We start from the raw sequence: 27,995 nt of genomic DNA, 5'->3' as shown, positions 1-27,995 counted from the left end.
CGCATCAGGAGTCAAGGACCAGAACTTGAGGAAGAAAGAAAGAAAAGAGACCCTAACATCTATTAAACGTCTACCATGTTCTGAGCACCTCTGTATCAACACCTTCTGTGAGGTTTCAATTTTTTTGTTGTTATTTTTAATTGTGGCAAAATACACATAACATAAAGTTAATCATCTTAAACATTTTCAGGTGTTTTGGTGAGTTGTGTGAAGTATTGTTGTGCAACCAATCTCCAGAAATTTTTTCAAGTTGCCAAACTGAAACTCTACCCCCAGTAAACAACAACCCCCACTTCCTTCCCCCCCCCTCAGCCCTTGGCAACCACCCTTCTCCTTTTCTGTCTCTATGGATTTGACTACTCTAGGTACCTCATATGAATACCTCATATAATACCTCATTTATCTTCTTGAGACTGATTTAATGCACTTAAAACAATGTTTGTTCAGTGTTCCCAAAGTTCATGTGTTGTGTGGCATGTGTCAGAATTTCCTTCCTTTTTAAGGATGAATGATTGCCCATTGTATGTATTTACCACATTTTGTTTAGGCCTTCATCCATCACTGGACATCTGGGTCGCCTCCACCTTCTGGCTATTATGAGTAATGTTGCTATAAACATGGGTGTGCAAATCTGTTTGGGTCCCTGCCTTCAATTCTGGGGTATATACCCAGAGGTGGAAAGGCTAGATCATAGGGTAATTCCATCTATGTCACGTTCTGTTACAAAGGAAGAACAAGCCAAAGAGAAGAAATGACTTGCCCAACGAGAAAGGGGCAGAATCAGAATTTAACCTAATTTGACTGAGCTTCACTGACTGACCGCATTTCGTTTCTCACCTTTTAAAAGACACACTGAGGCAAATGGAAAATGGTTAAGAGTTTGAGTAGAAATCTATTCAAACCAGGTAGTGCCAAACCAGAGTGATTAGGAGCACTCCACTGACAGGAGCGGGGGGGGGGGGGGGGAGGCTTTTTATAGAGAAAGAGGCAGACGCAAATCAAGGACATTATTTGGCCATAGCTTAAGCTTTATGTGGAAAAACCTCGTTGACTGGGATTGTCCTTAGGTTTTGATTTCTTAACCTTGAAGCATTCACAGGCTGAGGTCTGGGTTTGCTTAAATAGGGCGACTAATTTGTTTCATTGATTTAACACTCCCTTGAGCAAACAGTTGGTACCCCTCATGAAAGGGGTACAGGAGTGAGGGAAAGTGGGGATGAATTCTTTCCTCCCAGGCTGGCATGTGATCTGATGGGTCAGGAGGGGTCTCGCTAGGTGGTTTGGGAGCATCCTCAGCCCTTCACGCTGGGCCGGTGGCCTCCCCGGCAAGACCCACAGGATGGACAATGAGGCCATCCTTTGCTCGGTGGGGTCAACACGCACTGGGGGTGGGGGTGGGGTGGGGAGCCGGCAGGCCCCCGTTAGTCAGGGTTGCAAGGAACAGACCTCCACTCAGATCACCTCAAATGAAAAATGAGGTTGGAAAGATAGGGTTGTCATCTTCGAGGGAAAAGGAACAGGCCCCACAGCGACCAGAAATGGGAAAATGTTGAAAAACAAAAGAGTGAAAAGCGCACATTGCAACCCCTTCTCTCCGGCGGCGACAGGGTCTCCCAGCTCTGCCTCTCGTGGGCTCTGCTTTTCTCTTTTCTCCTGCCAAATCGGCTGCCTCCCCAGCCTTTGCCCCCAGGGCCCGCCTTAGCTTGGGGTTTTTCTTTCTCTTTCTTTCTTTCTTTCTTTCTTTTTTAAGATTTTATTTATTTATTTGACAGAGAGAGACACAGCGAGAGAGGGAACACAAGCAGGGGGAGTGGGAGAGGGAGAAGCAGGCTTCCTGCTGAGCAGGGAGCCCGATGTGGGGCTCGATCCCAGGACCCCGAGATCATGACATGAGCCCAGGGCAGACGCTAAACGACTGAGCCACCCGGGTGTCCCTAGCTTGGGGTTTCATACAGCTCTGCCCAGCCTAGCAGGCACCAGCTTCCACAAGCTGACCACATCTCCCTGGCCGACTGGACCCCGCCTCTCAGGCCCAAGTGTGAAGTCCCGGGAGAGAGGATCTGACTGGCCCAGCTTCATGGGGAGGCGACCACGTGGCATTCAGGACCACCCCCTTCCAGGCACTGTGTCCAGCCAGTGGGGGGGGACCCCTGGGCGGCCCCTCCCGGTGCAGTCCACGGTGAGAGGAGGCCCCCACCTGCCCGCCTGCGGGACCGTGCCCGTGAGCTGGGCACGTGGCTCCAGGAGGCATGTCATCCCCAGCTGGCTGCCCCCAGGCTCCGTAATCCCGGCCAACTGCGCACAGGCTGGGCTGAATTATGGCTTGTTTTTAAATAAAGGCGGGTTTATTCCCACCATTTCGCTGCTGGCCGCCTGGAGCCAGGGCCCCGCTTCCTGTTTGCCCTCCCGGCTGGTCACGCTCCAGCGCCCAAGGCAGGTGCGCTGGCCTGGCCTTGCTTTGACCTCAGAGAGCCCCTTGCTTCAGGCCAGTAGCTCCCTGGCGACTGGAGGACAGTGGGCCCTAGCCCCGGGGTGGCCCTTGGGAGGGATCCCTGCAGCCCTGCTCCCAAGCCTTCAGGCCCCGCTCCTTGGATGCGCCCTGCTGGTGGCTAGACGGATCCCATCTGGAGAAGTCTCCAGGGCTCCCCCCTCCAGCATAAACATGAGCTTCCCCCAGGGTAAGCCTTCCTGGGAGCTCAGATCTCCCAGCCCACCCCGTGCCTTGCAAATCCTCCAATGCCCTGGGGGATCTGGTCAAGTCTGAGGGCAGGCAGTACCCGGTTCCAGTGACTTGAGACGTCTCAAAGGTGTGGGTGCTGGAGTCTTGGCCTTGGCTTCTGTCATTCCTTAAATCTGAAGCTGCTCTGGGGCAGAGCAGACAAGCCCTGGTGGAAAAGGACATGCTGGGGAGCGAGGGGGACGCCCAGGGTCCCCTCACCCACGAGGAGCTGCTACTACCTTCACCCCAGCCTCTGAGCTGTCCCTTCTGGTGCCTTAGGATACCACAGGTCTGATGACACTTCCTGGCTGACATCCTAGGGGCCTCCTGTCAGTGAGGCACCTCCCTGCACCCACAAGTGGGGCCGCTCGCCACCCCTCCTTCCCTCTACCCTCTCTGAGTACCCGCCGCTGCTCCTTCTGGTCCTGAGCTCCTGGTTAGCTGGCCTGGCCTGCCCCTACCCGCTTTCTCTCTGTCCTTCGGGACCTCCGGCGCACCTGCTGGTCCTGGGTGCAGCGGGCTGACCTGGGTTTGAATTAGGTTCAGCCTGGTCCCAGTGTGGGACGTTGCCTGGTTCGTGCAATCTCTCCGAGCCACTTCGCATGTCTGCAGGCTCACCCACGTTGTAGCCTGGGTCAGTCCTTCATTCCTTTTTAGGGCCGAATAAAATTCCGTTGTTGGATAGATCCTGCTTTGTTCGTCCTTTTATCAAGTCGATGCACACTCGGGGGGTCCCCGCTTTTTGGTGACTGTGAATAGCCCTACCATTGCATTCTTAAACTGAAGGGACAAGGGGGAGGGTATTTTCCTTAGAAACCTCAGTAAATGCTACCCTTTTATTATGATTTTGTCTATCAGTTTTTTGTGTTTTTTTTAATAAAGTTTGTTTTTGTTTTTGTTTTTGTTTTTGACAGACACAGCAAGAGAGGGAACAGAAGCAGGGGGAGTGGGAGAGGGAGAAGCAGGCTTCCCGCCGAGCAGGGAGCCCGATGCGGGGCTCCATCCCAGGAGCTTAACGACTGAACCACCCAGGCGCCCCTATCAGTTTTTAATAGACTTTATTATTATTATTTTAAGTAGACTCCACAGAGAGCATGGAGCCCAACACCGGGCTTGAACTCACGACGCTGAGATCAAGACCTGAGCTGAGATCAAGCGATCAAGACGCTCAACTGACTGAGCCACCCAGGCGCCCCCAATAGACTTTATATTTTAGAGCACTTTTAGATTCATATAGAAATTGTGCAGAAAGTACAGAGTTTAATTTCCAGTCCCCTCCCCAACCTTCCCCTCCCCGGTTTTCCCGAGTATTAATCTCTTGCAAGAGGATGGTACATTGATTATAACTGAAGAACCAATATGGATACAGATGATTAATTCAAGTCCAGAGTTTACACCAGGGTTCCCTCTTGATGATGTATGTTCTAGGGGTTTTGACAAACATATAATAGCAGGGAGCCGGAAAAATCCTCCTTCCCAACCGTTCATCTCTCCCTCTCCACCCACCCCTGGCCACCACTGATCCTTTTACTGTCCCCGGTAAATGTCACATAGTTGGAATCACGCAGCCTTTCTAAATTGGCTTCTTTCACTTAGTGATACGCATTTCAGGTGCCTCCCTGTCTTTTTATGGCTTGAGAGCTCATTTCTCTCTAGTGCTGAATAATCGTCTTTTTTTTCCTGCAGACTTTTTCCCAGTAGGAAATGCCCCCCAACATCTTTGGGGTTTTAGGAGCCTTGCTCTTGGCAGGTCTCATGTAGGGGCCTCGCTGTTCCCGCTGCGGCTCTGGCAGCTCTGTCCCTCCCCTCACCCGCAGGCCTGGGAGCACCTTGAGCCTCTGTTGGGACTAAGGCTCTGGGTGGTTCTGTGGGGAAGGTGCCCAGTGAGGCCTTGTGGGAGGACGGAGGGAGGAGAGAGCAGAAGGGGGTGAGGCCTGGAGGAACGAGGCGCTGGGTGGACGCAGGGAGAGAAGGAAGCAGCTGTCTTGGGGCTGTCGGAGTGGCCTCGGGCATTTTGGTCAGGGCGATGTGGGTCACCGCTCAGCTGAAGGCCTAGGCACGGGCAGGAGGCAGACACCTTGTCCTTCCCAGCTGTCCTTCGTCCTGAAGATGGATGTGGAGCTGAGGGACCAGAAGGCCAGAGTCGCTGCTCTCCCCGGTGGATAACCGGGAGTTGTTTCAGTCACGGGGCAGTGAGTGGGGCGTGGGGGGCGGTTAAAGAGAGAAAATCTGGCTCCCCGGCCTGGAGGTGCAAGGCTTGGGGTAGCCAAAGGGCAAACAAGCGTGGTGAAGTGTAACCAAGCGAAGAAAGAGGTTAGCAGAGGCCCAGACATCCGCCGTATCCAGCAGTTACCTGAGAGCAGGCCCAGGACAGGGCCCCCCGTGCCCCCCCCACCTCCTACTGCCCCCAGGACTTTGTGACTTCAGGTCCTTCTTCTGTGGGAAGGTCCTGGGCAGGCCGGAGCCTCACCACTGTGTGCCCGAGACTTCATCCCTTCCACCCTTGCTGGGCGGGGCTGTGGGGGATGGGCAGGGCAGGGGAGAGGAGATGGGGCAAAGAAAGGAGTCGGCGCAAGCCCTGTGATTAGCTCGGGCCAACAGACGGAAGTGACCGCTGTCACTTCCCAGGCTGTGTCTTGTTGCGAAGGCAGCTTCCTCTTGTACTCCTGGAATGTTCTCTCTTCAAGCCAACCCCGCGCGCAGCCCAGGGAGACTCTGTGGAGGGAGATCCGGGTAGGCAGTGTGACCCTCAGCAGGCACCCCTGCCAGCCCTCGGGGACCGTCCAGCCCAGGCCGGCCTGCGGGCGCTCGCTCACACAGCAGTGCCAGAACTTTGCCAGCAGAGACCCCAGCTGATCCCACCAGCCCAGACCCAGCATACAAATGGTGGCTGGTCAAAGACACTAACTTGGGGGTGGGGGGCGTTTACTATGCAGGATGTGTAGGGGATACCGTGTCTTTTTATCTGTATGGCATCCCATCTTTTGGGGGAACCCACTGCCCCACTCCAGATGGCCACAGCACCCCGCTCCCCGCGTGTTCCTCTTCTGTTCCCAGCAGTGGCTGATCCCTGCTCCGTCTTCCAAGAATTGGCCTCTGGGATGGGAAGGTGTTTGCAGCTGAGTAATCTCAGGAGCTTGCCTGAAAAGCCCCGAGTCCAAAGTTGCCCGGATTGTCTTGTTTTCCAGGCTGGTTGCTCAACTTTCTTCTACCAGTGATCACCTGCTGATAATTACTCCTCCCGCCCCAACTCCCTCCCCTCCTCCCTCCCTCCCTCCCTCCCTCTCCCCCCTTCCTTGCTCGGATGGTATCAATCTCAAGGTAATTTCTACTGTTCCCACCAAAGAACTGTCATTGGCACCGAAATTGGCACAAGGGAGGACGTTGTAAGTCACGGGGCCCCAAGGGGAAGGGCACCCCAAGAAGTGAAAGGCTCCCCAGGTCATGGGGATTCATGGTCCTGTTCCCGGGAGCTGAACCATGACCACGGACAGGAGGTGGGGCAGGATGCTCACAATAGCGCTGGGCAGCTTGGAGAGGGGGACCGACACCCCCGAGTTCTCACCTCCCCGCAGGAGGGTGCCAGGGCCTCCACGTTGGCTGCCTTGGCTGGAGTCCCAGAACACCAGCCTCGGAGGCTGGACCTGCAGGCAGCTGAACCACAGCCCAGAGCGCAGGCCCGGCTGGAAAGCACCGTCATCTGGGAGCATCTGGAAGACTTGAGATCCTGAAACTCCCCACCTGGAGGAGGCAGTTCCCACAGGGCGCCTGTGCCTGAGGGAGCACCCACATGGCCACTGGGCCCTAATCCCTGTTCCTAACCCCCCAGGCCCAGACCTGGACCCACCCCGAGGGAAATGTAGGCATTCTTAGTTTTTGTAAGAATCCTGGGGAACATTTGTCGGAATGGTTTTGAGGACGCTCAAGCAAGGACCCGCCCTCGGGAGGTTGAACTGACCTTGACCTACGGCACCCCCTTGGCCAGACGGAGAAACCCTTACTGGAAACTGCACCCAGTGTTGCCATTTGCACCAAATATCTTCCATCCTGGTGGGGACGGCTTTGCCTTCATTAAAGCTGACCTTGGATTTAGATTTGCTCGCCTGCCCCGCACCCACGGGCTTACCCGAACCCCCTCCCCCAAACCCCCCCATCCACTGGGGACTCCCACAACACGTGACTTCTGACCACGGAAGTCACTTTCCTGCCGCAGGAGTGGGGCAGGGGGCCTAGGCTGGCGGGACACCCCTCTGGCCGCGTGGCCCCACGTCTAGGGACAGTGGGTGTCATCTAAAAGAGATTTCCCCCACCCCCGAGGCCCAGGTGCCCCGGAGTGAAGGAAAAGGTTTTGGCCAGCCTTTCAAGAGAGGAAGCCAAACCAGCCCAGAACCAGAACGGGCCGAAAGGTGAGAAGAACCGGAAAACGCATCAAAGGAAGCACATCATAGCCCCAAGCCACATAGCCCAAGGCAACGGGCTTATCACTAGAGCCCTTTGGCTTTGATCCGTAGGCCTGCCTTGTTTTGGTCACACGCTAATCCTTGCAATGGTAATAAAATGTCTTCTTGGTCCTCTGTGTCAGTGGCAGTTAATTTGGCTGTGTCGTGTGCAGGTTGTAGAAATTTGCACTAGGAGCTCGGCAGAATCGGGGAAGGAAGAGTGGTCGCCCAGGTCACTGGGGTGCACAGGGCGGCGGAGCATTTGGGATTCTGTGTGTGCGTGTGGGGAGCAGCGTGCGTGCAGGGCTGTGTCCCGGGGTCCTACTGGCTGCTTCCTCCCTGCAGGGGAGCGTATGGGACCATCCCATGGCCGCTGTCCTGCCTGCCCCTCTTGCCGGCGCCTCTCCCTCAGGCTTCCTTTTCCTGGCTGAGCCCACATCCCAAAGCCTGACTGGGGACTGGACCAGGTAAGGTGGCAGTTATGAGCCTCCCGTGGTCTGCCCTGCCTGTCCTTGGTGGGTCACAGGCCAGCCCTGCATGCATGGGAGAGAAGAGAGGGTAGACTGGGCGGGCCAGAGAGCCACCTGGGGGGATGCCCAGGGACAGCTTCCCTGGGCAAAATGGAGGGGGAGAGCGGTGAGCTGTTCACCCAAGTGGGGTCACCCTGGCTCTCAGGGATGCTGCTGAAAGGGATGGTGGGCAGAGAGGGGGCTAGGGGTCTCCCCCAGGTATCCTGGCTCCTGGCTACAGGCCATTGCCCCCTCCCACCGGACCGCTCCCCGGGCAGGGCTCTGGAGGCTGCCCTCCTCTCTAAGTCTTCATTGCTTCTTCTCTGGAGTCGGAGTCATCATGGGTACCAACATGCCAGGGTGTAAGATGCCCAGCGCCTCAGCCCACCCCAGCCAGGCCATCCTGCCCTCACCCCCAGAACCAGCACACCCCCACACTGCCCCAAACCTTCTCCTCCCGGGGCTTTGCAGTTGACCACCCTGGGGACAGCAGACCCGAGGCACCCACAGGCATCAGCCTGGGTGACTCCCGGGTGCCCAGGGCTCCAACCTGTCCTGCCCTGGTTGACAGAGCCAGGGGGCTGGGCAACAGGGCCACGGTGCTGGGAGGGAGGGCACATCCCATAGGTTGCTGCAGCGGCCCCTCCTCCTGCCCCTTACTCATTAGCCAGCCGGCAAGGTGACATGGACTTGGCTGGGCAAGGCTGGCTGAAGGAGTGCCCAGGCATGCAGGGCGGAGAGCAGCCTGGTCTCGGAATGGACAGCATTCAGGACACGGTCCCCCAAGACCGAGGGGGCTGTTGCCCTGCCCTCCGCAGGCTGGTCCCCGTTGGCTTTGGGGCTGAGGTGTGGACGCTCTTCGCTCTTTCTGGACCCCTGGTAAGGAGGTGAAGTTGCGCGGAGGGGGGATGGGCAGTAAGGCTGGGTGTGACGGGGGCTGTGCCAGGAGCAGCTCACCCCCCTCCCCAGAAACTTCCCACGCTGACGGTGTCCAGGCACTACCAGGGGCCACCACCCAGAGCAGGTGACAGACAGCGGGACAGCTGTCCCTGGACAGTGCCTGGGGTGGCAGTGGGGCCTGACCTCGCTCAGCAGCCAGCAGCCCCCACTCGGAAGGGGCAGGTGTGCCCTCCTTCAGAAACAAACAGGAAGGCTGGATTAAATCCCTGGGATGACCAGTGAGACCCATTAATGCAGGAGTCTGTGGGCCCCCCCTGCAGACAGTTTGCAGGGAGAAGACGGGGCCATCTGCCCGTTTTATTTCCAATGGGAAATTTGCTTTAGATCCTTTTTTTTTTTTTTTCTCTCTCTCACCATAAAGACTAATCAATATATGCTCCCTACGAAATTTCCGGACGAAATGAAAAGTTACGATGAAATTTATCTCTAATCCCACCACCAGGACCTAGCCATTACTCTTTTGTATGAGGTCTGACCACATGATTATTAATAACACCGTTGGAGTATGAGATGTTTGAGTTGAGCTCTCTGTGCTCCAGGCTGCTGGGTGCTAGCTGCTTCTCGTGCATTCCTGCACTTTCAGGCAGGGAACCAGGAGCCCAGAGGTGGAGCCCAGAGGCTCACGACCACTGCTGACAGCGGAAAGGGAACAAGACTCAGGTGTCCTGACCTCCCGCTCTGGCTGCCACGTCCGCCTCAGCCACAGTGCTCGCTTTCTTTCCCCGGTTGCAGGCAATGGGTCCGGGGACTGTGTTTTTTTGTGGGTCTCTGGTTTGAGGCTCCCCCCAAGAGCTGGAAAAGCCTCAGTGTGGGGCTGGGCGGTGCAGGGCTCTTGACCTTGGTTGCTGTCCCCCAGTTTTTGTTCCAGGTGCTGACCTTCATGATCCATGTCGTGAGTTCGGTGTTTTGCGGGCACCTGGGCAAGCTGGAGTTGGCGTCAGTGACCCTCTCAGTGGCCGTGAGTATAGATGGGTCGGTGTGGGGATGCTCTCCCCCCCCTCCCCACTGAGCCACAGCATGAGGGCTGACATTCCCAGCTGGGCCTGGGAGGGGGGCCTTGCCCAGTGGCCCACAGTGGGTGCAGGCAGGGCCTGGGGCAGGAAGGGGGTCTCTGGCTCAGCCGCACATCAGGGCTGCCGTTGGGTGGCCTCCCCCAGACGCAGGGTGCCCCCCAGGTTCCCCTCCTTCATCCCCCGCCCCTGACAAGCCCTGTGTTCTCTCCTGTGCGTGACTCCAGTTTGTCAATGTCTGTGGAGTTTCCATAGGATTGGGCTTGTCCTCGGCATGTGACACCTTGATGTCCCAGGTAGGTGGGCCTCCTGGAGCCGGGCAGGAGGGCACCCACTGAAGGCCATTCAGTGACCCCTGGATCTGGGAGCCCATCAAACAGGCCCCAGGGACAGCTGCCCCCCGGCCTGCCTGCAAGGCCTTGCATGCTGTCAGGGACTTAGATCCATCGTTTTGAAAGAGGCTGCGCAGACGGGCAAGAGAGCCATGGAGGGAACGGGGTGGAGGCCGGTCCCTGACCTCATGTGTCAAATGCTGAGGGTGCACCTGTGCGGACCCTCCCGCCCTCGGGGGCCCACAGCCCAGGGGGGCTCAGCTTTCCTGGGGCAGGGATCTGGACTCACGGTGGACCTGGGGACCTGGGCTTGGTCCTGGCTGCCACGTAGCTGTATGGGGACTTGACAAATGTTCTCGGAGCTTCCCTTGCTCTAGCTGTGATTGGGAGAATGAAGCTCTCCTTGTTAGGGGCTTTTGAAGAACTGGGCACAAGGGGTAGATAGAGGTTGGCCTTGGCCGCAGGGCGGGCCTGGAGCTAGTGCTCACTAAATAACGGCTATTGTGATTCTATGAGCAGGTTGAGCCCCCTGCAGAGGAAGCTGAGCCCAGAAGGACCCCCTCCAGGCTGTAATCAGGGGGTGCCAAAAGCCCGCTCCCGGGGCGCAGAAGACTGCGGGTGGTGGTGTCCTGGGCCCATCCCCACAGCCCTAGCTCCACTAGGAGCTTGACGCCCTGGCTAGGCTCACCCGGGGACAGAGGGAAGGTGCTGAAGGGGTGGGCAGCCTGACCCAGGACTGAGCTGTTTTGCAGAGCTTCGGCAGCCCCAACAAGAAGCACGTGGGGGTCATCCTGCAGAGGGGGACCCTGGTGCTGCTTCTGTGCTGCTTCCCCTGCTGGGCGCTCTTCCTCAACACCCAGCAGATCCTGCTGCTCTTCCGGCAGGACCCGGCCGTGTCCAGGTACTGGCTTCTGCTGGGACGCCGGGGAGGGACCCCGTCAAGGAGACCCCTAGCCCCGCCCCGCCCCGCCCCTCCCCGCCCCTGTGCTTCTCTGGGTCGCCAGCGGTCACAGGTGCAGCTCCTAGGGGCAAGGTTCCAGGATTCCGTGTTCGGGTCTCTCCCTTCTGGGGCGTGCTGCTCCAACTGCGACCAGCAGGGGGCAGACACGCGGCCAGTTTTTAACTCGTTAGGAGAGGAGGCCTGATGAAGGCATTTGCATGTGTGCCCCCGCCTGGGAATACCTCCTTCATTTTGTAGGATCTGCGCTTCATTTGCTTCTTTCTTGATATCAGCTTCTCCCCGCTCCCCCTTACACACCGCATGTTACCGCGAGTTTACGTTCCCTAGCCATGACGGCCTCATGGTTAGGTCCTTGCCAACCCCCCCACCCCCACCCGGCACCTTCCAAGTGCATAGTAGTGGCACCCCGTGACTACTTGTCTTCAGGGCTTGGCAAGGCCTCTCTTCAAACCTGGGGTGCCCAGAGTTTCCTCGGGCAGCCTCCCAGCTCCCGCCCCCCGCTCCTGGAGGGCACAGCCTGCGCCGCTCTGGAGCTTCTGGCTCTCTTGCAGGCTAACCCAGGAGTACGTGCTGATCTTCATCCCAGCACTTCCGGTAAGTGCCTCTGTCTCCTGAGCCTGGAGGAGGGTGGACCTACACTCCCTTTGATTCCGGCGGTTTGCTTTTCCATGCTTTTCCATGCTCTCTGCTGGGGAGGCCCATGAGCCTGCAGCCACTTCCGGCCGAGGCACCGAGGCTGGCTGGAGGCGAGAGGAGAAATCCGGCCTCGTTCCAGTGCACGCAGAAGCACCTTTTAGGAAGTAACATGTTTTCTGATTAGAAAACCATTTATTGGAGAAATCGTGGGAAGCGTGGGAAAGAAACATTCTAAATCACCTCTAATCCTGCCCCCCCATGACCCGGAGAACATAGGGTAATTCCTCTTTCCAGGGTTATTTCTGTTCGTGGGACGCGTGTGTTCAAACACGCATGCGCACGTGTAGTTGGAAAAAGGGTCAACGTATCTTGCATTATAACCTGCTTTTCCCCTTTCCAATATGTTGTTTGTCCCTGGATGTGATTATAAATAGCTTTCCACAATATCCACTTCAAAGGCTATGGAACATCCTATGGTGCCACAATGTATTAACCAATCCCTATTTGGTAGGTATTTCGGTTGTTTCCAATATCCCACTATCAGAAAGAAGATTGTGATAAACACCCTTATAGAAAGATCTTTGTGAACATCTGTAACGATTTCCTTCAGGTGCATTCCTGGAATTGGCGTTGCTTTGGCAATGGCTTTTGATACCAGTTTGTACCAATTCTCCCCCACTAGCAACACTCTCGTTTAGCGCAGAGTATTGTTACTAATTTTTTTTTCCCGATTCGAAATAGTTTTCACAGGCATTTTATTGCTAATGAACATTTTTCTTCATGTATTTATTGATCATTTTGTTCTTTTGTGAACTGTCCATACCCTTCGCTTTAGTGGGTTAATCTTTTTTTTTTTTAAGATTTATTTGTTTATTTTAGAGAGAGAGCGAGGGAGGGAGGGGCAGAGGGAGAGAGAGAATCTCAAGCAGAGTCCCCGCTGAGCGCAGAGCCTGACTCAGGGCTTAATCTCCTGACCCCAGAGATCGTGACCTGAGCTGAAACAAGAGTCCGACGCTTAACGGCCCGAGCCATCCAGGCACCTCTGGGTTAATCTTTTTCTAGTTATTATAACCCTTGTTAACTAATAACTCTTTATCATATATGGCACATACCTTTTCATTTTTTAAGCTTGTCACTCGCCTTATAATTTTTTTGATATTTTTGACCTAAAGAATTTTTAATGTATACATAACAGACCCATAAACCCTCTTCTTTGTGGGGTCTTTGATGAGCTTAAAAACACTTACCCCATTGCAAGATTATATAAACATTTGCCTCTGTTGTCTTTGAGCCCTCCTATGGTTTTTATTTTTACCTTTAAGACTCTAATCCATCTAGGGGCGCCTGGGTGGCTCAGTCATTAAGCATCTGCCTTCGGCTCAGGTCATGATCCCAGCGTCCTGGGATCGAGCCCCACAGCAGACTCCCTGCTCAACAGGAAGCCTGCTTCTCCCTCTCCCACTCCCTCTCTCGCTGTGTTCCCTCTCTCACGGTGTCTCTCTCTGTCAAATAAATAAAAATCTTAAAAAAAAAAAGACTCTAATCCATCTAACAAACTTTAACTAGGACTCATGATTGCATATTCTCTCCTTTCTCCATTAATTTATTAAATACCAGCTAGGCAGTGCATCTAGTCAAGTCAGTTTCTGAGATTTCCGGCTGGACCGGTAGTCTGTATGTCTGCTCAAGAATTCACTGCTATCCTCTTTAATTTGTTGAGGTTTAGTGAGACACGTGATTAGCTGGCAGTATTGTGTTGGGGATGGCGTCTTTGGAATGACACAGCACCCCTTTGGTGTCCTGCCAAACAGGGCCACTGGGGCTGGGTCAGGGGGAGACATCCAATAATGTTAATCACTGTGGCAACTCCTTTATCGAATAAAGCAAGTCCCTCCCATACAATGCCGCTGTATAATTTACCAGTAAAGTAACAACAGAAGTGCCAAACATCATTTACATAATGCTTACCTAACACTTGGGATGCTTAAACGTGCCATTTCCTGTTTTGTAAACATTTGGCAATATTAACTTTACGTATATATGTACAGGTGAATATGCATGCAGTATGCGCACAGATGATTATCCCCATTGTAGATGAAGAAACTGAGGCCCAGAGAGGTTAAGCAACTTGCCTAAGATCACACAGCCGATAAGAGAGTGGGGCCAGCACTTGAACCCAGGCAATCTAGCTCCAGCTCCATGCTCTTAAGCACTGTGCTTTACTCAACAGAAGCAGAGGGCTAAGGGAAGGGATGGGGTAGGAAGGCGCAGGCCAAGGGCCATGCTTTGACAGAGGACAGAAAGGGGGGCAGGGACACACACACTGACGCGCATGCTCTCTCTGTCCTCCACCTGCCACCCTGTGGGGACTTGAGCCTACTCAGCAGGGACCACTGATGGCCACACGGCTAAGCCCCCTTCCCCCCACCCCCGCCACCCTAGCCCGAGGCCACTCCCCCCAGATTATGGTTTTCAGCAGCCAGAGCCAGACTCAAGGGTTGTCACAGCCCGTGGACTGGGGCTCTGCTGGGTGCTTCTGTACGCAGGCCCCTGGGTGGCCTCCCTGAGCTGATGGAAGGTCCGGGTCGGCAGCCAGAAGCTCTCTGCTCTCAACTTTCTGCCCTGCCTGTCTGTCCTCCCGTGCAGCCGAGCAGGAGCCCGGATGGGGGCCTCTATCCTCCTAGGCAGGGCCAGAGCACCCGAGATGGCTCAGCGGGCTTCAGCCCACCGGGGGAGTGGGGGGCGCGGGGGTTCCAGACATACTTTGGTGAAGTAATTGCTCCATACTCAGGTATCAGAGAAATATCTGTTGATGTTCATCTCGTGCTTTTGGGTAGTCATTGTTTATTTGTGTGTCTGGTTTTTTTGTTTTTATTTTACACAGGCATTTTTCCTTTATGTCCTGCTGGCGAAATATTTGCAAAATCAGGTACACGTCTCTGGCTAGCAGGGTGACCCCCGGGCCCAGCACACTGCCCTATTCCGTGGGAAGGGGTGCCTGAGGCTTTTCTCCTTTCTGCACAATCTGTGAGCCTGACTAGGGCCCAGCAAGGAGCTGCATGTCCCCAGCCTCCTTCCAACCCCTGGACCTGCAGGGGCTGGGCCACACCCCTCACTCCTGCCCCCCACCCCCTTCATTTATTTCAGGGAATCGTCTGGCCCCAAGTGTTCAGTGGCATCGTGGGCAACTGCATCAATGGCTTGGCCAACTACATCCTGGTTTCCATGCTGAGCCTGGGGGTCAGGTGAGCACTGGGGACCCCATCAGGCAGCACTGCCCACCAGGCACCCCACTCCCAACTAGGGCGGGTTGGTCACCATCCTCGCCTCACAAGAACTGCGGGGGCTGCCCCTGCCGTCCAGAAGCGGGTGTCGCGAGGAATTGGGGGGTCCCGCTGGTCCCTTGGGTCCTGGGGGGGCTCCCCACCAAGGAGACGGGGAGAGGAGCCCTCCTCATCCGTGCCCCAGCCTGCCAGGAAAGGCCGAGAGTGGGGACCTGGCAGGGTGACTCTAGGGACTCTGTCGTCATGGTGCCTGTGGCACTAGAGGGTCCCGTGGCCAATCCCGGGATGCGGGCGCTGGCTGGGCCATGCCTGGGCCCGCTTCCCCTCCATGCTGGCTTCAGCAGGGGAGCCCCTTACCCCGAGGGCCACAGTCGGCCCTCGGCCCCAGCCCTGCTCTCTCTCCTTTCCCAGGGGCTCTGCTTACGCCAGCACTATGTCTTACTTCGTGCAGACCATCTTCCTCTTTCTCTACATTGTGCTGAAGAAGCTGCACCTGGAGACGTGGGCAGGTGCAGAGGGCCGCCCTGCCTTCGGGGGGCTGAACAGACAAGCATTAGGCAGGACCCCGGCACGGGCCCAGGGTGTGCATTTGGCAGGTGGACAGAAGACCCGGTTGGAGTCCCGTTGGAGGGGCCCTGTCTCCAGGCTTGCCTCTACTTCCCTTCGGGGCCTCCTTCCCCTTGGCTCCACCCCTCAGGACCCCGCCCCCAAAGGCCCCAGATCGCCCCCCCATCAAATGTGACGTGGTGCAGAGCCCCGCTTTCTGGCCCGCTCCCTGATCTCAGGGTGGTGACACGGGGGAAATCCTAGGTGTCAGCCGTGGACCCAGCACCAACGTTTCTGACCCCAGTTAAACTCCATGATGCCTTATTATCCCCATTTTATTTACACAGAGGAAATTGGTACATGGTGGGGCTGGACTCGAACCTGTGGCCGTCTGAGCTTTTCTGCCTCCTGAAACCTAACTCTGTAGACCGTGGGGTCCCCTTGCAGGCATTTCAGGACCAGCTCTCTGGCCAGGGCCTCAGTCACCGGGCAGGGAGCCCGGCGTGCCCCCCACCCCCCGCCCCGCTCTCCATGCCTGCGCAGCCCTATCTGCCCTGCGAATCCTTTTGTCACCCTTGACCTCATACCATCCTCCCAAGAATCCTTCCGGAGAGGCAGGGCAAAGATAACTCCGATTTTCAGATGAGGAAGTGGAGCCCAGAAAGGGCAGGGTAGTTGCCCGAGATCCCGGCGTGGTGACGCAAGCAGTGTGAGGTCTTTCACCTGCCATGTGGTGCTGGCCCTTGCCCTGTACCCTCCTCCCGCACCACACCAACCCTGGACCAGCTGGCACGCCCTGTGCAGAATGCAAAGTGCCTGCACGTGCGGAGCCGAGCCCCGGGCGGGGGGAGGGGGGTGGGGGCGCAGAGCCAGAGGCCGGCAGGGGCTTCTGGCAGTGGACGGGCATGCGCAGTGGGCTCCCTGCTCGGCTCTTCAGCGCGGCTTCTGTTCCTAGGCTGGTCCAGCCAGTGCCTGCAGGACTGGGGCCCCTTCTTCTCTCTGGCCGTCCCCAGCATGCTCATGATATGCATTGAGTGGTGGGCCTACGAGATCGGGAGCTTCCTCATGGGTATGTGGATGAGCACGGCTCGGGGAACCGTGTGGGCAGCTCTGAAACCCCTCCCACCCACCCGTCCCGGGACGCAGCAGCCTGGGCCAGGCTGGGCCTGTGGCTCTCTCATCTCCCCCACGAGGTCCTGAGCTCCCGGAAGGCAGGCCTGGGCCTTTCATGTCCAGACCCCAGCACCGCCCAGCAAAAGGCCTAGAACCGAGCAGGTGCCCCGGGCAGGTGGTTGAGTCAGTGAGGGGGCGAGGGACTGAACCAGCAGGGGTGTGAGCATGTGTGGGTTTGTCAGGCATGTGACACAGGTGTGCTCACCGGAGCACCCAGGGCAAAGTCCACACAGCCTGAGAATCAGGCCAGTGCGAGAATGGTCCTGGGAGACCTTCTGGTCCAACCCTTGCCCCCCATTTACAGATAGGTAAACTGAGCCCCAAGAACAGGAGACTGTCCAGAGTCGCACAGAGTTGCACAGTGGTAGGGCTGTGACCCAAACTCGGCTTTCCTGATCTTGGTCCAGGTCTCTTTTCTCTCGCTCACCATGCCGAGGTATACCAAGGACTTGAAAGTCAAACCATACAGGGAAAGGCCTCCAGAAAATTCCACTGGGATTTTCCTGGAAGGCTGAAGGCCAAGTAGGAACATCTTCCATTGCAAATCTGCCCTTGGAAATCATTTGCCCCTTGGCCTCCAAAGCAGAGGGGCCTCCTGTCCCAGGTCTGTTAGCCAGCCCCAGGGCTGGATGCTGACCGTGTGCCCCCCAAACCCCCCCACTCGCCCCCGCAGGCCTGATCAGCGTGCTGGACCTCTCTGGCCAGGCCATCCTCTACGAGTTGGCCACGGTAGTCTACATGGTGAGTGTCTTCTGGGGGCACGGTAGTCTACATGGTGAGTGTCTTCTGGGGGCACCTTCGCCAAACCCTCCATGCTGGCCCAGCCCCCCCTGACGGTCTGGGGTGTCACAGAAGAGGGGCAGGCGGTCACCCTAAGGGCCATCTCTATCTCCCGAGAGACCCTCCTGGACCCTCTGTGCCCGTTCAGGTCCGGGCCCTGCTGGACACACAGGTGACTCACAGCTGCTCCATGGAGGGTAATACTGAATGCACGTGGTGTTAGAATTTTTTTAATGAGCACCATTTAAAAATGGGGAGATTTCACATCGTAATTTGAATTTTTGCCTTTTCTTGAAAAATGGGACATTCCATTTAGCGGTGGGCCCATATTCCTGCACGCCCCAGTCAGCAAGAGCTGGGTGATGGTATCCCCTGGTGGTGGTGGGGGGGGACATCTCTGTCCCCCACCACGGTCCCCGTAGCTCCCTCCTCTTCCCACAGAGACATGAATTGTCCCATGTCACTCAAGTGTGTATCTATCTGCCAGCCTCCTGGGGACATGCAGTATGCGACCCTGGGCTTAAGGAAATGACTCACGAAAGTCTGCACTTAGAGCACTAACGTCTAAGGTGCTTTATTTTACAAATGGTTTCCACAAAACTTTGTTTTTCTGGCATACTTAAGACCACAGCTACCTCTTAAAAATGTATTTACTCACGAGGTTTTGGCAACACATCGATTTAGGTTGCAGGGCCAGTGGCCTTGTGATGTCTTCTGGAGCGGGGGTGGGGGGCAGCATTGCCTGGCTCACTCAGGGCATCCCCAACCCATCTCCCAACCACAGCCGAGGATGCCCTCTGCCCTCATGCTGCCTCCTAGGGATCCATCCTGTCTCCCTGCTCTTCTCCCTCTTGGCCCGGCTTGGAGGGCTAGAGGACCGCTCCACCCCCAGCCCCGGCCTCTTCCTGGCTCAGGACCCACCCCATTCCCGGGGCTGGAGGTTGGCTCCACTGACAGCCCCTTGTTACCTGTGATCCCAGATTCCCCTGGGGCTCAGCAACGCGGTCTGCGTCCGGGTGGGGATGGCCCTGGGAGCCGCAGATACTGCCCAAGCTAAGCGGTCAGCCATCTCAGGCATGCTCTGCACAGGTGGGTAGAGTCCTCTGGGCGTGGGGGGAGGCTCTTGGAAAGTTAGAGCCGGGGGCAGGGGAGAAACCAGCCCGAAGGGGGGGCAGTGGGGGGGTCCGGAGCAGCCCCTGCTGAGTTGACACAGCCTTTGCACCCCTTACCTTAGTGTGATCTTGCGAAGTCTCTTCCTTCCCAGGCTTCTCCCTCCAGCTCTCCAGGGTCCTATTGCAAATTTGCCCTCGCATTATCTCCCCCGCCCCAAGGAGCTTGGGGCCTGCGTATCCCCCATCCCCCCACCCTGGGATGAACCAAACTTGTGTCCTCCTCCGTGGCTCTGCTTTCTGAGGCTGCCCGATCCAGATCAGCTCAGCTGTGGAGAGCAGCGGTTCCCAGGCTTTAGGCTGCTTTAGAATCAGCCAGAGGGCTGTGTCAATACACAGACCCCTGGGCCTTCCCCCACAGAGTTTGCGATTCAGGAGGTCTGAGACGGGGGTCCGAGAACCTGCAATGTTACCAAGTTACCATGTCATGCTGGTGCTGCTGGTCCAGGAACCCCACTTTGCGAACCAGAGGAGGAAAAGCATTCCCTCCGTTGTCCTGCCTTGCGCTGACCTCAGCTGGGCTCCTCCGAGGGTCGGGGTGGGGGGTGGGGGTGGGGGTGCAAATGCTCTTCCTTTTGTCTCTTCCAGTTGGTACCTCGCTGGTTGTGGGCATGCTGTTGAGCCTCCTGAAAAACAAACTGGGGCATATTTTTACTAATGATGAGTAGGTAATCAGTTCTCTTCACTGACCTCTGGGACGTGTCAGAGTGGCTGGCGGCTAGTCCTCAGCGGCTTGTCACACGGCTGGCTGGCTTGGCACTAGGTCCGGAGGAAGTGGGGACTAGCCCCGACTTTGCCCTCCCTGGGAGGAAGCTAGCTAGCAGCTGTCTTTGCTGCTCTCCCCGGACCACGGCCTCCATCACTTGCTGGGACAGGATGCTGAGCGAAGGGCGGTAGGATAGTGGGGGGCTCTTCTGGAGCTTAAAAGACCCACAGACATGCAGAAACTCAGGGCTAGGAATGTCAAGTCCGTGTGGGGCCACTACCTCTATTCCGACCCTTTATAGGAGGTGGTGGAACAGAGGGGAGATACATGAGTCTCAAGGACACGGTCATGCCTCAGATTTCCACACGAATGTTCTTCCCTGTCTCTCCTGCAGAGAAGTCATTGCCCTGGTGAACAAGGTCCTGCCGATTTATATCGTCTTTCAGCTCTTTGAGGCCGTCTGTGTGAGTACTGCCCTGGTGGGAAACCTGACCCCCCCCCCCCCCCCCCCGTCCGAGTCCATGTTCATGGGCGCTCCCTGAGGCCTCCATGGGATGTGAGGCTTAACTCATTAACACATGTAAAGGGCTAACTGTATATTGTAAGTGCCCAAAGTCTTCGCTCGGATTAATTCTATTATTACTCAAAACAATAATTCCCTTTCCCTTCTGCAATTCTGCAATTCGAACAAGCCAAAAGATGAATGCAAAAAAAAAAAAAAAAAAAGATGAATGCAGATTAGCAAAAAACGGAAAGATTGCATCAGTATAAACTCCCGCACCCTGTTACCCGAGCAAAGGGACCTGCAAGGGAGGGAGTCATCCCAGAGTACAGAGGGACCAGAGTTTTCTGAATCTCTGACCCCTACAAGACAGGTCCCATTTAGTGCAGATCTGAATGATGTGAATTTTAAAGAGCATCATATAAAAAGAAAAGAAAAATTACTAACGGCTCCTTCTGGAAGCAGAGTTTGGAACCCTGTGTCTTCTCCTTCACATCTTGAGGTCGGCAGGAATGCGTCCCTTGCCTAACAGGCAACAGCTCTGCCTGGGAGTGCGGGCTTTGAGAGCTCCACAGAGCACCTGCCCTCTGGGCTGGTCCTGCCCTGGGGAAAATCACCTGTACAATAACTATTCACCAGTATGAAAAAAATTTTTTTTTCCTCAATGAAGGATTTTTCTAAAAGACAGTGCACTCTGTCCAGATTGCTACATATTCTAGAATTTACTTTCGACTCGAGCAGGCATGCACGAAGCTTAGAGCACCTGCTCAGCCTTCCGCAGAACTGCCTCCTTTGGACTGGGCTTCGTGATGATATCCTAATGTTATCACAGAACATTAAAAGAAACCATCCTATGGAATCTATTATGGCTTTTGTCACAGGATGGGGTCAAGGACACTTTTTTTTTTTTTTTTTTGCCACAGCTGAGAAATTCTTCTTGCAGTTAAGGGTTGGGAATAGGAATTCCTCGAGGAGTTAATTCACACATGAGTCTCCGTGTGGATGTCTGTTTTCATCACTCTTGGTAGAGTCCCGCGCGTTCAATTGTTGGAAGTGTATGTTTAACTTCCTAAGAAACTGCCAGACTCTTTTCCTCGGGGGCTGTACCATTTTACGTGCCCACTGGCGATCTATGAGGGTTCCAGTCTTTCTACTCCCTTGCTAATTCTTGGTATTGTCTTTTGAAACAAAAACTAGATTTTTGTTTCAAAACTTTTGTTTCAAAAAGTAGATTTTAAAGAGCAGTCTTAGGTTTACAGAAGGAAATAGAATTCCCATAAACCTCCTCCCTCAGTTTCCCTTATCATTTCACGTCTTATTAGTAGTTATTAATTATGTACGGGTGAGTGTGGCACACTTGTTGACCTGATGAGGGAATATTGATATGTTATTAACTAAAGTCCACAGTTCATTGTCGGGGGTCACTGGTGGTGTTGTAGAGTCTATGGGTTTTGACAAATATAGAAGGACACGGACCCACCATGATAGTATCATACGAATAATTTCACTGTCATAAAAATCCTTGTGCCTCCCATTCACTACCCCCCCCCCTCCATTCTCCCTACTGGCATTTTGAAAGGAATTGTGTTGAATCTACAGGGTCGTTTGGGGACAACTGACATCTTAACAATATTGGGGCCTCCAATCCATGGACACGGAGTGTCTCTCCAATTATTTAGACGTTCTTTATCCAACAACGTTTTGTTGTCTCTGGTGGACACATCCGGCACTATTTTTGTGAAATTTATCCCCAAGTATTTTGGAGGTTTTTTTGGGGGGGGTGCAGTTGTGAATGGAACTGGTGTCTTAATTTCATTTTTAGTTCATTGATGCTAGCCCCTGGAAATAGAACTGATCTTTGTTTATTGATCTTTTATCCTGTGACTTTGTTAATCTCATTCAAGTAGTTTTGTGTGTTGGGGGGGTATTCCTTTAAGATGTTCATATAGGATCAGGTCATTTGTGAATCAAGAGTTTTACTTCCCCCTTTTCATGTGGCTAGAACTCGACTCCAGTATGATGTTGGATACACACGGAGCATAATCTATGCCTTGTTCCCAACGTTAGGGCAAGAGTGTTCAGTCTTTCAGCATGAAGTGTCATCTGTAGGATTTTTATAAATGCCCTTCATCAGGCTGAGGAAGAGCCCTTCTACTCGTCGTCTGGTAAAACGTTTTCTCGAGAACGGCGTTGGATTTTCTAGAATGCCTTTTTTGCGTCTGTTGAGATAATCAGGTGGCTTTTGTCCCTTATTCTATCAATACAAATCACATTAATTGATTTTCAAATGTCATACCTTGCATTCCTGTGATAAGGCCCTCCTGACCATGGCATAGATCTTGTTTATCTATTGCTGAATTTGGCTTGCTAACATTTTGCTCAAGATTTTGGTCTACATTCATGAAGGATATTCATCTGCTAACTTGTATCTTTGTGGTATCTTGATCTGCCTTTGGTGTCAGGGTAACACCGGCCTCACAGAATGATTCTGAAAATGTCCTCTCCTCCTAGGCTTTCTGAGTTTGGGAAGGATTGGCATTATATCTTCTTTAAACATTTAAGCTCATCCGGGCCTGAGCTTTGGTCAGAAAATTTTTTAATTAATTCCATTTATTTACTTGTTACAGGTCTCTTCACTTTCTCTTTCTTGCTGAGGTCCCTTCAGTAATGTGTGTCTTTCTAGTCCTTTATTCATTTCAACTAAATTTGTCTAATTCTTTGGCACGAAGTTGCTCACCATATTTCCTTACCATCCTTCCCTCTGTGGTCCGTGGTTATGTCCCTTGTTTCATGCCTCATTTTGGTGATTCGTGTTTTCACTTTCTTATTTTCTTAGTCTTATTTTACCAAGGCCAACTCCTTGGCAAGCGTTTGGCAGTGTTGTGGATCTTCTCAAAGACCTAGAATTTGGGGTTTCATCGATTGTTGGTTGTTTTTCTGTTGTCTGTTTCAGTGATTTCCACTCTCATCATCAGTATTCCCTTTCTCCTGCATTATTTCGATACGGTTTGCCCTTACTCGTTTCTTAGGATGGAATATTAGGCTATTGATTTGAGTGAGGCCTTTCTGCTTTTTGGATCTAGGCATTTAAAGCTATACATTTCTAAGCACTGCGTTAGTGGCATCTAATACATTTGATATGCTGTTTTACTTTGCATTCAAAATATTTTACAATTTCTCCTGTTCTTTATTCTTTGACCCATAGGTTTAGAAGTGTGTTAACTTCCAAAAAAAAAAAAAAAAACATAGAAGTGTGTTAATTTCCAATATTGGGCGTCTTCCCAGATTTCTTTTTGTCAGTGTCTCTAACTGAATTCTGTTGTATGCTCTGGCACAGACCCATCCCGGAGAATGTCTTGTGTGTGACCTTCCCCCAAGGCCTGTTGTTTTATTTGGTAATTTGCCTGCACTGCTTCTGTGTGTGAATCCTGCCTCCTCTCCTCTACAACCCGTAGGTGTTCTCACTACTCAGTTTGGTTTTCTGGTTTTGTTTTTTTTTCCCTCCCTTTAATTTTAGACTTAGCTTCCTGGAGTGGGGGGGCGGGGCGGGGCGCACTGGCCCTTCTTGGTGTGCTGGTCACTGGAGACTGTCCCTGTCATTCAAAATGCTCTAAAGGGCTTCACAATCTTGGCACCGTAACATTTCAGGATGGACAGTTCCTTGTTAAGGGGGCTGCTAAAGGAGGTTGAGCAGCATCCCTGGTCTCAACCCACTAGGTACCAGTCGGCATCTCCCCAGACCATCTCCAGACATTGCCAAATGTCCCCTGGAGGACGAAATTGAGAAACACTTGTCCAGAGCGCATCAATCATCATTTGGGAGGAGTCTTTTTCTAACCAAAAAAATACCTTCTATGTCACCGATAGATACATGAGTAACCTACCTGCCACATTTCCAAGTTCAAGAGGCACACATCTCCCCTCCCGCACGCAGTGCCTCTTTGCTCAAAAGTGTGAAAGCAAACCACAAAATCCTCCACGTCCTTCATCTTAAGGAAAGAAAAAGAGCCAAGCATCTCTGCATCAGCAGCGCTGATGAAACAGAACTGTGGCTGTAGTTCTTTCATTCACTAGGTCGGAGATCAGGTTGGGAGGGTGAGCCTAGTAAAATCAAGCAGAGTTAGTATTTTCTCCAGTAGTTCTTGTCTGTGAGCATTACGGGGACAGCAGCGAGCTAGGGCTGCAGGTCTGGAACAGACAACACCTTTGCTCGCCCCGTGCAGAATCCAGAATCGGGGCCCCCAAAGATATCTATCCACATCCAAATCCCCAGACCTGTGGCTGTCAGGTGGCAGGAGGGGATTTTGCAGATGGGATTAAGTGAAGGATCTTGAGCTGGGGCAGATTTTCTTGGATTATCCAGAAGACCCGATATATAACCACTAAGGGTTCTCATAAGCAGGAGAGGGAGGCGGAGAGACAGAAGGAAGGCACCAAGCCAGCAGCAGAGGCTGGGCTGATATCACTGCTGTCTGAGGGCTGGGAGCCAAGGAATGCAGGGCAGCCAAAGAAACAGATTCTCCCCTCGGCCTCCAGAAGGAACCCGCCCTGCCTTTAGCGTAGCGATTTTCTAGATTTTCTAGAGAGGCGGTCATGATGCAGGAGTGATGAGGGGGGGCCCTGGAGTGGTGTCCAGAACACAGTGCTACTTTGGAGCAACTGTGGGCAAGTGACTTGCCCTGACTCGGTCTCCCCACGGAAGGGGACGAGAGCACGGTCCCGGGGCTGAGTGAGAGGAGGCCTCGTGACAGGAGTGGCCGTCGGTCTCACGCCCACCTCTCGCCCCTCTCTGCGCCGCCCCGCAGTGCGTCTACGGCGGAGTCCTGAGAGGGACCGGCAAGCAGGCCTTCGGAGCCATTGTGAATGCAGTCATGTACTATGTCGTCGGCCTCCCTCTGGGCATCGTTCTGACCTTTGTAGTCAGAATGAGAATCATGGGTAAGTGTCACAAGGGGAAGCCGGAAGAGGCCTGGGGGCCCTCGGACACCCTGGCCCCACCGCTGCGTGTCCCCTGCAGGCCTCTGGCTGGGCATGCTGGCTTGTGGCCTCCTGGTCACTGCTGCCTTTGCGGTCTACACCGGCCGGATGGACTGGAAGCTCGCTGCAGAGGAGGTGAGCGAGAGGTGGGCCCTGGCCTGGCCAAGCGTGCAGGGTGACTGCTCCCCGGCAGCGCTCAGGGCACGTCAGGCCTCGGCAGCAGCGAACTGCGGGATAGGCTGGGGGGCACGGGGGGCACGGCCCCCCATCTGTTCCCCGCGCTATAGCGGGACCCCAGATGGCGCCAGTATACTCTCCAATTACGAGGAGGAGCACACACACCACAACCCTTCCTTAGCCAGCCCAAGCTGCTGGAAACCCAGACAAAAGCCAACAGCTCAAACAGGGCTGAACCCAGACACGTGCCCTGAGCGTGTGGCCCAAGCCGAAGGCGGACGTGTAACCGACTGAGCCACCCAGGCGCCCTCAGCCTACAGTGTGTTAAGGCAGGGTGCTGGTGAGGCCGGTGGTGAGCGGGAGGGCCGACTGGCTGACCCAGGCAAGCTGTCGCTCTTGTAGGCTCAGAAACATGCGGGGTTGCTGCCGCAGAGCCCCGACGGCACGGTGAGCGTGGTGACCGCGGGGACCTCGGCGACCTCGGCCCCACGCCCCGGGCCTGCGAAAGCTGTCACCTCTTCAGGTAATGCTGTCCTGGTGCTTCTGCTGGGCACACACCATGCCGGGGGGGGGAGGGGGGAGCACACTGCTCCTGGCGGCCTTGCGTCAGGGCCTGGGTCGAGTGGGAATCGTGCAAGCCACCGTTCCTCCTCTTGGCTCGGACGCACCGTCCTAAGTACCAGGAAGGCGACGTTACTACCTCTGATTTAACGGGCCCTGCCCCAAGTACTTCACATCCTTGACCTCGCGAGGTCGCGACTATAGTCCCATTCTCAGATGAGGAAGGCAGGCTGAGAGCTTAGGTCTCTTCCCCATGGTCCCGCTACTAGAAAAGGGGAGAAGATCCTTGCAGGGACCCGTTCTCCTCTCTGAAGGCCACGTCCTGCCCATGGGCGGGCAGCCCTGGTTGATATCCAGGGTGTCTGTGATGAAGTGATGGCCCAGGCGGGCGTGGAGTGCGGGGCGTGCGTGTGCACAGCCCAGAGGCCTCACTTACCTCGGTGAGCTCATCGCATCCCGGGCTCTGCCTTCAGTAGGGAGCTACGGACTAAGCTCGGGGAGCTCAGAGTGTCGCGAGAGACCACGGTAAGGTCCGACTAAGCATTTAACGCGCTCTGAAGACACATGTGAACGTCCCACTCGCCAGGTCATCACAAGGACAGGCTCGGAGAGGAACCCCTGTAATGTCATCTTAGTAGTAGCTCTATGCATCGAACTCACATCCCGAGAGGTTTTCCCACATCATTTCCTCCTCTGATCCTGCTGCGGAGTAGATGAGACTCCTTCTCCTGTGCGGGCATTTTCTAGTGTAAGGCACAGAGGCGGATTCTTAACTGTCACCCCGCATAACACATGCAGCTGGGCTTCTTGATTCAAGGCCGAAGCTCTCCCCCAGCCCCCCAGCCCCCCGGCCCCCCAGCCCTGCTGAGTTGGCTCCTGTTTGTGTCCACAGTGGCCACGGGTAACTCCCCAGGCATCACCCTGACGACGTATTCAAGGCCCGAGTGCCACCTGGACCTCTTCAGGACCCCGGAAGCAACCCATGCCCTGTCGGCCCCGGCCAGCCCCCTGTCAGCAAAACAGCTGCTCATCCGCCGTGGCGCTGCTCTGGGGGTGGTGTCAGCCATGCTGATGGTGGGCCTGGTCATCAGGTTCCTGACCACCAGACACTAGCCACGCAGCTCGGAACCAGAAAGGGAGCCAAGAGCGGCCGCCCCCACCTGCCCACACCTGCCTACAACAGCACACGCGGGATCCAGGGAGGGGGGACACCTTGGTGCACACCTCCGAGGACGACCTGCAGCCGGCGCCTCGTGTGACCAGTGTCAAACTGGTGTGTCAAACTGGCTTTCTCCCCTCTGCTCTTTAAGAAGCCATCCGCCGACCGAAGAGACAGAGTCCTGGGACTGCTTCTAGGCAGGAGTCAGTGATGTACATGGCTTCAAATCGGGAGACTTCAAATCAAAGCACGATCACAAAACACACTGTCACCCAATCAAAAATTCCATTTTCTCCCAGGAGACTCTGGGGCCCGGGTCTGTTCACAAAGCCTTTGTGAAGTCCCTGCCCCACGCGCCCCTGTAGATCTGGGCGCCGTGAAACCCCGACGAGGCAGGTGGCCGTCCACAGACCCTTCTTTGCCTTTGCCTTTCCGCTAACCCTTCGTTCCGTCAGCATCATGCTGGTCACAGACCTTGAGAAACACTGGTTCTTACAGCAGGGATGGGGTAGAAGCAAGGGCAGCCGAACCCAGATGGCCGGGCCACACAGCCTCAGGATGGAAGGCAATGCCGACCCAAATTCTCGGACGCTTCTCCTGAAGGCCTGGGACTGCTGAACGTTTTCAGGCTCCGTGTCTCCAAAGCGGAGGGCGGTCTGGCCTCCCCTGCCACACACAGTCCCTTCGGCATCAGTAGCTATAAACGCCTCGCAAACAAAATGAATTTATTGATCAGAACCAATAGAAACAAAAGGAAGCACAGAACGTAATCCCGGTTTGAAAGAGTCAATGTGAATTCATGTCGAGGACCTGGTAACACTCCGGGCCTCCCGCTCCCCGGAAGGCGGAGATCCTCCTTGCCTGGGACATACCTTAGTGAGCTGTTGGCAACCCAACAAAACGACTGGGAACCAAGCACAGAAAAGTAATGTTTCCCCAAATGTGTTCCAAGGTTACAAAGTCTTCAGAGCAAAGGGTTCCCTGGTCAACTAAGTTTGGAAAACCACTCACGCCAGCCTGCAAACGTTCTATAGGCCTGGAGTCCTGAAATATGCTGCCGTGCTTTACGAATCCCGGTGGACAGGGTGGGTGGTGGGATCCACTTTTGTGTAAAACCTCATGGGATTAATGTTCTGGGAAGAGGCTTACGGAAATGCTTGTTTTAGATTAGCAAATGGGGATAGGAGGAGAGAGTTGGGAAAAACCTCTTTACTATACAGATATTTTAAAAAATAAAACCCCACGGGGGCGTCTAGGTGGCTCGGTCGGTTAAGCGTCTGACTCTTGATTTTGGCTCAGGTCATGATGTCAGGGTCGTGAGATCAAGCCTCACGTCAGCGCTGTGCTCCACATGGAGTCTGCTGGAGAATCTTTCTTCCACTGTCTGCCCTGCCT

At 54.7% G+C, this 27,995-nt stretch overlaps 1 protein-coding gene across 1 annotated transcript; it reads left to right on the top strand.

Annotated features, from left to right (window-relative positions):
- Positions 1 to 8,423: 8,423 nt before the first annotated feature.
- On the top strand, positions 8,424 to 26,554 carry SLC47A2 (solute carrier family 47 member 2). The gene is made up of 16 exons (XM_088027227.1): positions 8,424 to 8,546; positions 9,484 to 9,585; positions 9,865 to 9,933; positions 10,722 to 10,870; positions 11,482 to 11,524; positions 14,451 to 14,495; positions 14,714 to 14,811; positions 15,262 to 15,359; positions 17,243 to 17,310; positions 18,330 to 18,438; positions 19,107 to 19,182; positions 19,619 to 19,688; positions 24,532 to 24,664; positions 24,744 to 24,838; positions 25,283 to 25,403; positions 26,334 to 26,554. The coding sequence occupies exons 1-16, from the start codon at positions 8,424 to 8,426 to the stop codon at positions 26,552 to 26,554; spliced, it is 1,620 nt and encodes a 539-aa protein (XP_087883353.1).
- Positions 26,555 to 27,995: the final 1,441 nt, after the last annotated feature.

This window comes from Eumetopias jubatus, unplaced genomic scaffold, assembly GCF_037043125.1.
Source record: "Eumetopias jubatus isolate StellerSeaLion01/CBP00866 unplaced genomic scaffold, mEumJub1_p1.0 scaffold_10, whole genome shotgun sequence".
Taxonomy (NCBI): domain Eukaryota; kingdom Metazoa; phylum Chordata; class Mammalia; order Carnivora; family Otariidae; genus Eumetopias; species Eumetopias jubatus.
The sequence above is the reverse complement of the archived record's forward strand: the minus strand, read 5'-3'. Positions and strand labels throughout refer to the sequence as shown.

Coding starts and splice junctions, on each gene's coding strand:
- SLC47A2 (XM_088027227.1), top strand. CDS start 8,424: ATGGACAGCATTCAGGACACGGTCCCCCAAGACCGAGGGGGCTGTTGC. Junction 11,525..14,450: donor TCTTCATCCCAGCACTTCCG/GTAAGTGCCTCT, acceptor TATTTTACACAG/GCATTTTTCCTTTATGTCCT. Junction 18,439..19,106: donor CTCAGGCATGCTCTGCACAG/GTGGGTAGAGTC, acceptor TGTCTCTTCCAG/TTGGTACCTCGCTGGTTGTG.